Below are 14,241 nucleotides of genomic sequence, written 5' to 3'. Positions count from 1 at the left end.
TCCCAGATGTTAGTAAGGAGAACTTTGCAGGGTCGACAGGGCTGATTTTGCCACTGTCATTTCCAGTGCCTAGGTCAATTTCATTGCTTTTTGAGGCTTTGTTGCGGTTTGATACAACTGAGTGGCTTGGCTTGCTAGGCCATTTCAGAGGCAACGACATTGCTGTGGGCCTGGAGTCACGTGTAGGCCAGCAGATTTCATTCCCTAAAAGGGGCATTAGTGATGGGCTTTTAATGATAATCAATAATGTCATTCATAGTCATTACTGGACTTTTAGTTCCAGGTTTTTATTATTGGATTCAAATTCCATCTGCCATGGCAGGATTTGAACCCTGGTCCCCAGAACATTACCCTGGGTCTCTGGATTACTAGTCCAGCAACAATACCACTACACCATCTGACTCCATGAGGGAAAGTGTGATGCAGCAAAGACCTTGGGCAGGATTTTGTGGGGGCAACAGGGGTCTCAGCTACCAGCTGGAGAGCTGGCGAGACCCCACGTTGCCCATTTTCAGGAAGGCCCGCCACATCTTGTGCTGCTCCTTCCTCCAGGATCCCAAAGGTGGAAATCCTGCCCACCCAGAGATGCTGACCAATTAGAGGCCAACAGCTCCTCTGTACTCAGCTTCACCACTGGGGAGGTGGTGGCTGTTGCCGGCACTACACCCCAAGAGGCTTAAGATTGAGGAGGGATCAGGCACAGGTGAGTAATGGCAGGGTGGGAGTTGCAGTGCTGTGTGTGGGGAGGGAAGTCAGCAGGCGGGAGGCTTTCAGTGGGCCCCCCCTTACAGATGCTGGGCCCCTCGATCGGGCACTACCACCCACCCACTCCTGGGAGCCCGCAAGCTAACACACTGGGGTTTGCTTGTTGTGCCCCCTGCATGCCAAGACCCCATCTGTCATTGGGTTAATACCAGCTGCGGCAGGATGATGCCCTTAGGTGGGCATTAATTATCCACTTAAAGGCCTTAATTGACAATGGGATGGGAAGGCCGTCCACGGACCTTCCCACCACAGACATAATTGGGGTGGAGGCAGGAAATGGCGGGATCCTTACCCACCACACTCCTGCCCAACTAAATGCCCTCCTGCCCACAAACTCGTCATAAGAATGGCACAGGATTTCGCCCCTTGAATGAACAAGAACATTTTCTATAAATGTTGGAATAGAAGGTGTGAACAATTGCATAAGAAAAATGCTCTGGATTTCCCATATCTTGACATTTACATCTGAGGTATCCCCAAAGGTATTTTTGCCCGGATGCTAACAGAGAACGAGAAAGAGACTGGTGCAAATGACACATACTAGAGGAACGTCTAATCTGTCGCCTTTGTTTTATTACTTTTCTGGCATGTGGCTTGATATCCATTGAGCCCTCAGTCCCAAAAATGCTATTCTATCCTTTTAGTTTGCTGTAAGCTCAGAAAGATTCTGGAGAATAAGCAGAGAATCTTTGGTAAAAATTAACCTAGATACATGTTCTACACTAGAAGATGTAAAATTGCAAAAAAAATCTAATAATTAAAATAAATTATGACGGAAACTCAATCCCTCCCTCTTTCTCACATCAATTCGTCAGTCCACATGGGTGATGCTATCTGTCCTGGTACAAGATGTTCAGCTCTGCAGTGTCTTCCCTCCTGACCTAGTAATCCCATCATATTAATGGTTCAAAGATATCCAATCGCAAAGAAGTTAAAGGGCCGGCAGAAATTGCTTGGAAATTGGACTCATTAAAACATTAAGATACAAGCTTGTTGTAAAATGGATTTACAACATTTGCTTTTCATCATTCAAGATTAACCAAATGCTCATCCATTTCATTATACCGTTAAATATCTGAAGGAGAGTAACTGTGAACATTTTGTAGGACTCTTTTTTCAAACCAGATTGAATTACAGTATCGTTACTGAAAAGAGAGACAAGTTGCTGAAGCTTTTCTTCTTGCACTCATGAGGACAAACACAAGAATGCCAAATTTCAAACATTCACAACAATTTATACAACAGGAGAAGAATCAGATGCTGGGTGACTAGGGATACCCACTCAACAACTGGCTCATGACTACACTGTACCACCTGATCTCGTGGATGACACACCTACACTGAGAGACATCCAGCAACCAAAAATGGCATAGAGCAAACCATTGGTGTCCTGGAACAATCGGTCCGCTGCCTCAACTACTTGGGGTTAAGGGCGGTGGGGGAGGGGGGGTTTGGTTGTGCCAACACTCGCCGGAGTGTACCTGCAAGTTTTTGGTGATCTGCTGATAAGGGTGCAGCCCCTGCCACTAAGGCATTATTTTGGGACAACTCCAGAGAAGGAAGAGGGGATGGCATCTGGGACCTTCTCTCCAGATGGACTGGTGTTGAGCAGGTACTCAGACTTTGGTTTCCCATGATCTCATCCACACATCACCGTTGCCCTATAATCTCCCATCTTTCCATCCCTTCGCTACGTAGCATTACAGCATCCTCTTGGCCAATATCCCAAAATAAAACCACCAAAAAAAACCATTCCATAGCAATTTTATCCAACAACGCTTCCAATAATACATACTTTTCACCCTTGTGTTTTCCCTTTGGCCTGTCCTTTGCCTGGCCTAATGCTCCTACATGGTGTTTCCCCAGTGGCTGCACCATGACTGGTGGAGGGCTGCTGACTTTCAATGGGGGAGATTGCAGATGGCCTTGGAGGATGCTCTCAAACAGTCTGGGCCTTAAGGCCGTTCTTCTGACTGCGTCACCTTGGCCTGGGCGGCCGAAGTGTGGGCTGGCTGGCTGATTGGCATTCCAATGCCCATGCTGTTGCCAATGGTGAGAGGATGAATGTTGCCATCCTGAGAGAGGACAGCAAGCTCGAGTTCCACAGAGCCACTGCCACTCCTTTGGGCGGCAACCCTAGTATTTTGCTGGTGCATGGTTTGTTGGACTGCTGTTTGAGCCGATGAGCCCCTTTTGAGTAGTGTCATCCGCAGCCATGTTGGCAGCAATCTGAGCCTACCTGGTACCAATCTGGACTTGCATGGCAACAAGCATAAGTCTCATGACTTTAGCTTGACCTTCCACTAGAGAGGTGGTTGTGGGGCTGGCAGCATTGGTAAATGTATGAGGGTTAGGTGGACCATCTGAATGTTTGGCAAGAGTTCTGATTGCTGATGGTTGAGTGATGAGGCTTTGGTGGATTGAGAGGATTGTGGCACATTGTGTAAGTGATGCTTTGTGAAGATTCACTGATCTTGATTACCCGTGTGAGATCTTTGAACTTTTTGTGGCACTGCAACCAGGCTAGACTCCGACCATTGACATCCATGGCTACCTATTCCCATTCTCTTCACAGCATGTGCCTTAAAGGCCTCCTGGTCTCCCATGGAAATGTTGTCTCTCTCCTACTTTGCCCTTCCATTACTAAGGACTCCAGCACCACATCCAAGAACCTAGGAGTTTTCTCTGCTCTGCTGCTCTATTTTAGCCCAATTCCTTCCACTGAACCCTTTCTGTCACTATTCCAGCAGCTGAGAATTGAGTAAGCCTTTAAGAAAGGCAGGCTGTCTTTAAGAAGTCTAATCCAACTGTGTGTTGTGCTAGTGATGTAGGCTGCTGGACCCCCTACTGGTCATGAAACCAGTCATCAGCATGTTCCATGATGGGCTGCATGCTATAATCATGTTGGTGAACAGGTGGTATAAAGTTTGCTTGCTGCTTCCCTTAATGGGCCCCTGGTTACTGCACATTGCAAACCACGCCCCTGATATTGGCCTAAATTAAAATTTTTCCCCCGGGGAATTTCCCAAGGTCGCTAAGTAACTATTTAAAGGAACCTTACACATTAATGTAGGACTAGAACATTTAAATCAAGCTAGGAAACCAGCTGACACAAGCCTCGAATAGCTAGCTACTCGGACAGGTTTGAATTAAGGCATGTGACATGTAGTTACACTGAGAGTGCAGTGGAACATGGATTTGTTCTCAACATCTCATTGAATGTGTAGTGGAAGGTAGTATCAAAAGTGATAGGGATTTTCCCTCATGTCTGGTGGAGCAACTGAAATATTGTTGATCTGTATCGATACTGTCCTTCTAAATGTGGTTGACAAATTCTTTATGGGGGTGACATGAAGTCAGTGTTTTGCTCCTCTCCTCAGCTTCAAATGGGACTTGTCTCTCTCCCCCCCACCCACTGACAGTTCATGCCAGCATTCTTCTTCTCTCCTTCCCCTCAGTTTATATTGACACTCCTCTTCCCCCATCCCAACTAGTTTACTATCTTCTCTAATTCCCCAGCTCAGGCTTATTCTAACACAATTCTTTGATTCTTCCCTTAGTTTACTCTGGCATTGATCTCTGGTTCCCCGACCTTGCCCCTCTATTTCGCACTGGCACTGGCCTTCTCTGTGTCTTCCCACACCCTGCCCTGTATTGGTGCTCTGGCAGAATTAAAATTCTTCTGCATGTGAGGGGAAGAGAATTCCTGATGTTGAGGAGATTTCACAGGATCAGGAATTCCCACCACAGTGTGCACAGTGTCCCAGAGCAGCGGCACCAGATTGGGCTGAGGGGAGAATGATACTGATTACAGTCTGCAATCCACAATCCACAATCCCAGCCAAGCATGCATATCGAGGCTTGGCGAGAGCTCAGACCAATAGGAACATAGGACTTTGCAGCAGGATTAGGTCATTCGGCCCATCGGGCCTGCCCAGCCACTCGATAAAGTCATGGCTGATCTGCTTGTGATCTCAAATCCATTTTTCTGTCTGCCCCCAAAACCCTTTACTCCCTTGTCGATCGACCCAGCCTCCACTGCTCTCTGGGGAAGAGAATTCCACAGGCTTGCAACTCCCTAAGAGAGAAAACTTTTCTTCATCTCTGTCTTAAAAGGGAGACCTCTTATTCTTAAACTGTGTCACTAGTTCTAGTCTTCCCCACACATGGAAACATCCTCCCAGTATCCACCCTATCAACTCCTCTCAGGATCTTATATGTTTCAATAAGGTCGCCTCTCATTCTTCTAAATTCCAATGGATACAGGCTCAACCTGTTTGACCTTTCTTCATAAATTAACCCCTCATCCCAGGATTGAGTTGCGTGGGCCTCCTCTGAACTGCTTCTAACACAATTATATCCTTTATCAAATAAGGAGGCCAAAACTATACACAACACTCCAGATGTGCTTGCACCACAGCCCTGAGCAGCTACAGTAAAACTTCCCTACTTTTATATTCCATTCCCCCTGCAATAAACACTAACATTCCATTTGCCTTCCTAATCGCTTGCTGTACTTGCGTACTAACTTTTTGTGATTCATGTACCAGGGCACCCAGATCCCTCTGTACCACTGCGTTGTGCAACCTTTCCCCATTTAAATAGTATGCTGCTTTTTTATTCTTCCCACCAAAATGGGCATGGTCACAGTTTCCCACATTATACACCTTCTACCAAATTTCTGCCCAGTCAGTTAACCTATTTATATCCCTTTGTAAACTCTTGACAACTTACTTTCTGACCTATCTTGGTGTCATCGGCAAATTTAGCTATAATACATTCAGCCTCTACATCCAAGCCATTGTAATAGATTGTAAATAGTTGATCTCTCAGCACTGATCTTTGTAGCACTCCAATAGTTACAGCTTGTCAACCTGAAGAAGACCCATCTATCCCTAATCTCTGTTCCCTGTTAGCTAACCATCCTTTATCCATGCCAATATGTTATCCTCTACACCATAAAATAAAAGCGTTAGCTCAGCATGGGGTTCTATATCAACAATTGAAGTGAATTGGTGGCTTTGTTTGATTGACATTCTCAAGTGGCTATAATAAATTGTTCTTTCTGTGATGTCTTTTGCTAATGTCTCAATGTTTATTTGGACAAGATTAAGAGATGTGAAGTGTTTGAAGCCTTTGTTATTGATACTTTAATGGTCTATCTGATTGACACTTTTATAGGGTTGTAGAAACAGGAGGTTTTTTTCAAAAGATTTGTGAATGGGTTTTCTTTTCTAACTTAGCAGTTCTACACTTACTACTGTTATTATATGAGTCATTGGTTATGTACATAATGCATACTGAGCAAATGGGCATGAGTTTGCATGAACAGAATAATGGGCCATGGGGGTCTTTGGGGGGCATGAGTTGGTATGAGTTAGTATGGAATGTGTAGGGGCAATGGGCGGTGGGTGGTGGGTGAGGACCAGAGGGCCTAAAATTATCTAACACAACTGGGACAAAGTCCCAGAGAACTGAGACGGGCCTTCTACCTAACCACTTTGGCAATCAACTGTCCCTGTAGCAGCTTTCCTCTCTTGAACGTTTCTCAATTTTAAAACTTTTCAATAGGGAAAAATTGGTTCAACTGGCAGGTGGATCAGTAACTAGAAGACACTGATTTAATATAATTGACAAAAAATCCCAGGGGGAAATGAGGAGACTTTTTTTTTAATGCAGCAAGTTGCTATGACCTGGAGTGAACTTCCTGAAAGGCTGCTGGAAACCTTTTCAGAACAAAAATTATTTGTGAAGAAAATAAATTTGAAGGGCTTTGAGGAACGAGCAGGAGAGTGGGATTAATTAGATAGTTCTTTCAAAGAGTCAGCACAGACATGCTGGGCCAAATGGCCTCCTTCTGTGCCGTCTGTTTCTATGATTTGCATATTGCTTAATTGTTTAATATGGTACCTTATGCATATCCCAAAAATAATAATCCTACGTTTCAATCAAATGCTCATTTTGTTTCCTGTTCTTTTACTGCAACAGAAAAATGGACACTCGTCACCTTCATCTATTTATGCCTGCTATCATGGGATTCATAGCCGCAATTACATCTATCGTGTACTATCATAATATTGAAACTTCCAATTTTCCAAAGTTACTACTAGGTGAGAGTACATTTCGAATTTCAGGTGGGCAAAACCATTGCTGATTTACAATTCTCCTGATATATTATCACCGAGCAAAGTGTTTCGGTGTTGGGAAAAGCAAAAGTAATTTAACACTTGATAATTAACAGACCCAGCGGTCCTGAATTTCCTCCAATGGGAGCCTTGTGGAATCTCTCAGAATAAAACCAAGACCTGGACATGCTGAGAGCTTTAGCTGGAAGTTTCCTGGTTGCCTTTATAAAGGCCAACGACTCTGCCTATACCCTTACAAGGTGAACCATTTCTAAGGCGGCAGCAATCAAAGGTGGAAAATCCCTACAGCAGGAATTTTCCACTTCCCTGGCCCATTAGGTTCCTGATGTAACACCGGGAGGCTGGTTTATCATGTGGCATTAGATGTTCCAGCTTCTAGGTGGGCAGAAGTTGACCTCACTGGGCTGGGTAAGATTTTGGGGAAGAAATCCTTAAGGTTGGGGACAATTAAAAGTACAATTGTATTGGCCTTACTACTGGAGTTCAAAGAGTGGTTAGAATGTAGGCTCTGGCGGCGGTGGGGTGGGGCCAGGGCACTCACTTTATGCTGATAATCAGGTGCCAACCTTACTGGCAATGTGAGACAGCTATGTCGCTGGTGGCATCCTCTTTCTCTGCCCCCTGGGCCCCACGCACTTGGATGTGTGAGATCAATTGGTGAAGGTGATTCTCGTGGCTCTGATATTTACAAAAACACAAATGGCTACGGATGGTGTAAGAGACAGGAAGGACCTCAGCAATTCTTGGGAGACCAGATCAGTCTGCATTCCAAAAGAAACTGTCCTGCAAAAGCAAAGTAAAGCTTGAATCAAAAGGTTAAATTTTATGCTTAAATCTGTGCATAAAGAAGTTTTGTGTTAAGATCAGTTTGTGCACCCCCTAATTTCCTTCGCTGCACCATTGGCGGCAATGGCGTCGGAAAATTATGGAATGCCCCTCCTTAAACTTTGTTGCCTCTCCAACTCTCTCTCTCTTCCTTTTAAGATGCTTCTTAAAATTTGATTCTTTGATTGAGCTGCCCTGATATCTCCTTATGTAGCTCAGTGTCAAATTCTGTTTGAAAACATTCCTGTGAAGCACCTTGATTGGTTTTACAGCATTAAAGTCGCTGTACAAATCCAAAATCTTGTTGTGATTAAATATGTTTGTTTTCACAGCCCTTTTTATCTACTGGGTCCTGGCTTTTATCACTAAGACCATTAAACTGGTGAAGTACTGTGATCACGGAGTGGGCATGTCCCAGCTACGATTCTGTATAACGCTCATGTTGGTTTTTCTTTATGGATCATTGATGGCTATTGAGATAAATGTGATCATATTCAGGGTAAGTAGTTGCAATCCCCTTATGTAAACAAGTGGAGTTTTCAATGCTAATTTCACAAGAAATAAGGAGGAAAACTTGGCCCAGCAAACCCAGAGCATGTTGCTATCCATTATAAACTGTGTCAGTTTGAAGTTTGCAGCATCCGTACCGGGCTTATTGAAACAAAAAGCGCAGTGACACACACAAGGTAAAAGGGGTAGATGCTTAAGGTGGCGGATAGGCTACTGATCAAGTGGGTCGCTTTGTCCTGGATGGCGTCAAACTCCTTGAATATTTTTGCAGCTGCACCGTCCAGGCTAGTGGAAGGTATTCCAGCACACTCCTGACTTGAGTCTTGTAGGGGTAGAGATAATTTGGGGAATAATGACATGAGGCACTTGTGCCAGAATTCGAAACCTCAAACCTGCTTTAGTAGCCATGGTATTTATGTGGTTGCACAGTGTGACTGAATAAGTTTAATATGTAAAACTATGCAAAACATTTCATATTATCTCGCCAATCGTGATCTCAAGCTTGATCCAGTACAATTTATAAGAACATAAGAAATAGGAGCAGGAGTAGGCCATTCAGCCCTTCACACCCACTCTGCCATTCAATGAGATCATGGCTGATCTCCTATTTTAACGCCATTTTCCTGCACTAGCCCTTTTTCTATTGATGTTTTTCATATGTAGAAATCTATCGATCTCAGTCTTGAACATACTCAACGACTGAGCCTCCAGAGGCCTCTGGGGTAGAGAATTCCAAAGATTCACCACCCTCTGAGTGAAGAAATTCCTCCTCATCTCAGTCCTAAATGGCCTGCCCCTTATCCTGAGATTGTGTTCCCTGGTTCCAGACTCCCCAACTAAGAGAAACATCTTTCCTGCATCTAACCTGTCGAGCCCTGTAAGAATTTTGTATGTTTGAATGAGATCACCTCTCATTCTCCTAAGTTCTAGAGAATAAAGGTCCTGAATATTTAATCTTTCCTCATAGGACAATCTCTCCATCCCAGGAATTAATTTAGTGAACTTTTGTTGCGCTCCCTCTATGGCAATTATATCTTTCCTTAGGTAAGGAGACCAAAACTGCACACAATACTCCAGCTGTGGTCTCACCAAGTTTCTATATAATTGCAGTAAGGCATCTTCACTCTTGCACTCAAATCCTCTTGTAATAAAGGCCAACATACCATTTGTCATCTTAATTGCTTGAATTTGGTTCATAATTTCAGCTCAATGCAAGACTGATCACCCCCTGACATCATTTGCCAACTATCTTAAAACTGTGTTCTCTGGTAATCGAGCCTGCTGCCAGTGGAAACAGCTTCTCCCTATCTACGCTGTCAAAAGTCTGCATTACAATGGAAACTGCCTATTTAAACGTGTAACATTGCAATTAAACCCTCCGGCCAGTGGCAGCACTGCAGCACCGACAGCAACAGGCATGTCTAATTACCTTGTGACAAGTTGACAATCTAATTTTTCCATCTGAAATTCCTACATCCACATTTATAATGGAAATACGTTCACAAGATTTGATAGAGTTATTCAAAATCATAAGGGGTCTGGACAGAGTTGATAGGGAGAAACTGTTCCCACTCGTGAAAGGATCAAGAATGAGAAGGCACAGATTTAAAGTAATTAGCAAAAGAAGTAAAAGCGAATGAGATTGTTATCTGAAGGAAGAATGTGCAGGGTTACCGGGAGAAAGTAGGAGAATGGCATTAAGGGAATTGTCCGCTTGGAGAGCTGGTGCAGACAGGATGGGCCAAATGGCCTCCTTCTGCACTGAAACAATTTTGTGATTCTGTGACAACCCCTCTTAATTTTGAATGCCCCTTCTAAAATCTTCTCTAACCTTTTTTGCACTAAGGGGAACAACCATAGTTTCTCCTGTCTCTCCGTGACTGGAGTACTTTCTCCCTGTTACCATACTAGTAAACCTTCTCTGCACCTTCCTAAACTGTGGTGCCCAGAATTTGAAACAATATTTCAGCTGAGCTGCAACCAGTGATATTTTTACAGATTTAGCCAGACTTCTTTCCATGTGCACTCTCTGAACTGAATTTCCTGCCTCCATTGACATCGGGAACAGAAATTTGTTTGAAGCAAAATGCTCGAAATGTTAGATTGTACACAGCTACTGAAAAAAGCCTGAACAAGGTCAAGTATCAAACCTAGAACCTTTCTGGTCTATATATGTCAACTAGTTAGATTTTTAAAAAACTGATGCATACCCATCAGGAAAGATTGAACATGCTGGGGCTCTTTACTCTAGAAAAGAAAAGACTGAGGTGTGACCTGATTGAGGTTTTAAAATGATGAAAGGGTCTTGCGAGGGTTGACATGGAGAAAATGTTTTCACTTATGGGGAAGACCAAAACTAGGGGCCATAAATATAGGAATGTCACTGATCAATCCAAAGGGAATTCAGGAGAAACTTCTTTACCCAGAGAATGATGAGAATGTGAAATTTGTTACTACAATGAGTAGTTGAGGCAAATAGCATAGATGCATTTAAGGCAAAGTTAGATAAGCACATGAGGGAGACAGGAAGGAAGATGTTCTGATAAGGCTGGAGAAAGAGGAATGGGAGGAAACCTCTGCGGAACATAAACATCAGCATAGCCCCATTGGGCCAGAAGACCTGTTTCTGTGCTGTGCATTCTGTATAATTCTATTCAATCTAAAATGAACCCAAGTTGTTCAAGCAACGTCCGTTTAAACAGCTTCATTTTCACTCCTGCTAGAAATATGTCTTCTTTGCCAATCCCAAAAAAGTGAAGCCGCCTGAAGACTTGCAAGACCTGGGTGTGAGGTTCCTGCAGCCATTTGTGAATTTACTATCAAAAGCAACATACTGGTGGATGAACACGCTCATCATTTCAGCACACAGGAGACCAATAGACCTAAAAACCATCGGCAAGCTACCCATAGCTACAAGGGCTCTCACCAATTACATGCGTCTGAAAGAAGCTTATGAAGAGCAGAAGGTATGACTCCTAATCGAATGTAAGTGTGTCTCACCCTCATGGCAGTGACACCAAAGCATATGTTCCATTACTTTTTGGGCTGGATTTTCTGGTCCCACCAGTGGCGGGCATCATTGCGGGAAATTTTGGAGAGCAGCCAAAAGTCCAAATTTTCCTGTCCTACCCACGATGATACTCGCCACTGGCCGGACCAGAAAACCCCAGTGTTTGTCTGAACTAGTGATAATGAATTGTCTTAATGATTTCTCCATTTATTTGGCACCATTTAAGGTTTATTTAGCACCTGGAAGCCATGCAATTTCAAATCAGGAAAATAGTTCAGCCCCTTGGAATTAATACACAATAACACATCAGAATCATGAACATGAAATATTACAAATGATTTCTGGCCAAATTATTCTGCTTAGGATTTAGAAATATTTCGCCCTTATGAAGATAACTTTTAAGTCAATTTTTGAAGCAAGTTTTGGAAGATTTCACCTTAAATCTAAAAATCTTTCACAATATTATTGTTTTCAACAAATCCTTTGGTTCTGTGCAACAGTAAGTATGATACCAAAGCACAGAATATCTTCACTCTTACTATAGTGCATTGACACTCACTATAGGCATTTGGCATCCAAGACCGTGGGCAGTCAGTAACCTCACACTGTAGAGAACTAGCAGTCCCAGATCCTAGGGCACCAAAAGTCCCATGCTGCAGGCTGCCAACAATCTATACTCTGGGATATCAACCATTATATAGGAAGATTCTTCAGGCTGTCAAATATTTTTATACAAATTGATAGCAATACCAGGGGGCACAGGTTCAAACTAGTAAAATGCCACTTTTGGAAATCATTTTCAAACAGAGTGATCGGGCATGGAATAGACCTCCAGCAACAGCTATAGAAATAAAAACCCGGACCTTCTTAAGAAACAATGGTCAGAATTTTTCGCTGGGCGGGCGTACACCCGAGCTGTTCGAGCGTGAAATAGCGTGTGATGACATTGGGCGAGTGTCCCGGCGTCATCGCACACTGGCACGGTATTTCGGTCGGCGGGCGGGTGTGGGAGTTGGAGCCGTGCCTGTCATCAATTACGAGGCCAGTTAAGGCTATTAAAAAGGCAGTTAAGCTGGATTTTATGTTGCCCATGCAATTTTGTGCTTGTCACACAGGCAAAACTGGCAGACGGGTAGCCAACGATTTGCTAAACCTCATCCAAGGGCAGGATAAAAAGGATCAGCAGCAGCATTGCCAGTGGGAGTAGTGAGGAGTTTAGGAGATAGGTTGCTGCTGGTTGCTTATTGGTACTTGGCAGCTTCATCTCTGTTTGGGGCTTCATTCTTAGCATTTCCAGGCTTCATTTCAGAACTCATTGGTGTCTCCAAGGCCGCTGGAGGATTCAGACCGTGTGGACCTTTCCAGGTATCAGACAGTCTTCCCTTACCCTGGTAATGGGGATTGTGGTCCCCGCTGATGGCACCTCCTCTAAGGAGGAAGAGAGGGGCAGAAGGGAGAGGAGGTCACATGGCCCTGTGCAGCTTCCATGGGAGGGACCTGTGGAAGGAGAGGTGCAGGCACAAGGTGCACAGGGCCAGCAGTAAGTCCAAGGCAGAAGGGGCCACAGAAGACGCCACTATCCTGCTGCCAGCGTTTACAGGCGGCAATGCAGCTACCTCAATATGTCCAAGGTACAATGTCAAAGGGTGCTCCACTTCTTAAGGGAGATCAAGACCTCTATTTGTCTGATGATTGGGCCTGAGATCAGCTCTGACTGTGTGGGTGGATATCCCATGCCAGTGGCTCTGAAGGTCACAGTGGCCCTCAGCTTCTATGCCTCTGGCTCTTTCCAGGGCTCATTGGGGGATCTTTGTGGAGTCTCCCAATCAGCTCCACAGTTGCGTGAAGCTGGTGACAGAAGCTCTGTTCAGGCGTGTACTGACCTTTATTCTTTACCATATGAACGAGGCCAGCCAGGTTGAGTGAGCCAGAGGCTTTGCAGTGATTGCTGGCTTCCCCCGTGTCCAGGGTACAATAGACTGTACACATGTGGCCATCAAGGCACCAGCAGGTGAGCCCGGTGCCTTCATCAACAGGAAGGGCTTCCACTCCATGAACGTGCCGATAGTTTGTGACCATAGGATGCAGACTCTGCAAGTCTGTGCAAGGTACCCTGGCAGCTCCCATGATGGTTATATCCTTAGACACCCCCAGGTGCCGAGGCTCTTCAGTGCTCCAGCCCGACTGGATGGATGGCTGCTGGGTGACAAGGGCTATCCGTTGAAAAAGTGGCTTATGATGTTTCTCCGCCGCCCAAGAACAGAGGCAGAGCAGCATTGCAATAGGAGTCATGCCTCCACAAGGGTGGTGATAGAGAGCACCATAGGTCTTCTCAAGATGCACTTCCGATGCCTGGACCGTTCAGGGGGAGCACTGCAATACCTCCCAGAGCAGGTGTCACTGAATGTGGTTGCATGCTGCGCTCTCCACAATCTGGCACTGGCAAGGGGGGACCCATTGGAGGAAAAGGATCTGGACGCAGCTGCACAGGATAAGTCCAGTGGTGAGTCAGAAGAGGAGCATGTTGTAGAGAACGCTGAGGGCATGGAGGCAGACTTCGGTAACCTCCAATAAGGCAGGGACATCTTGATCCAACACTCCTTCAGCTAGGCTGCCAAAGATTTGCCAGGGCTGCCTCCTCCATCCCGGATGTCTGAAAAGACCCTTTCATTTGCACCCAAAGTCCATTCAATGCCTGTACAATAAAGCATCCAGCCACTCACGTACAGCATTACATACTGGCGTACCCTGCATCAGAAAGGAAAAAGGTGAAGCATACTCACGCCATCAGAACCAAAGCAGAGTTAATGTTATTGCCACATTGAAAGCATAATGACATTACCATTACTGGTGTTGATGTCCACACCAGCAGACAAACAAACCAAGCATAAATGAACAGAAAATCATCCGTGACCTGTCCACCTTGTGCTCATGGTGCCTTTAACTTACATTTCTGAGTACTACATCTTGGTGCCCACCCCTGGG

At 44.8% G+C, this 14,241-nt stretch overlaps 1 protein-coding gene across 4 annotated transcripts in view; it reads left to right on the top strand.

Moving 5' to 3' along the window:
• Nucleotides 1-14,241, top strand: part of LOC144687452 (ATP-binding cassette sub-family C member 9-like) — a 216,029-nt gene that overhangs the window by 41,753 nt on the left and 160,035 nt on the right. For all 4 annotated transcript variants that reach the window (XM_078553609.1, XM_078553607.1, XM_078553610.1 and 1 more), the window contains exons 3-5: nt 6,754-6,875; nt 8,069-8,235; nt 10,970-11,212. In XM_078553609.1, coding sequence (XP_078409735.1) covers nt 6,754-6,875; nt 8,069-8,235; nt 10,970-11,212 — 532 coding nt within the window. The remainder of the gene's footprint in view (nt 1-6,753; nt 6,876-8,068; nt 8,236-10,969; nt 11,213-14,241) is intronic.

This window comes from Cetorhinus maximus, chromosome 12 (assembly GCF_964194155.1).
Source record: "Cetorhinus maximus chromosome 12, sCetMax3.hap1.1, whole genome shotgun sequence".
NCBI lineage: Eukaryota > Metazoa > Chordata > Chondrichthyes > Lamniformes > Cetorhinidae > Cetorhinus > Cetorhinus maximus.
This window is presented reverse-complemented; position numbering and strand designations above follow the sequence as displayed.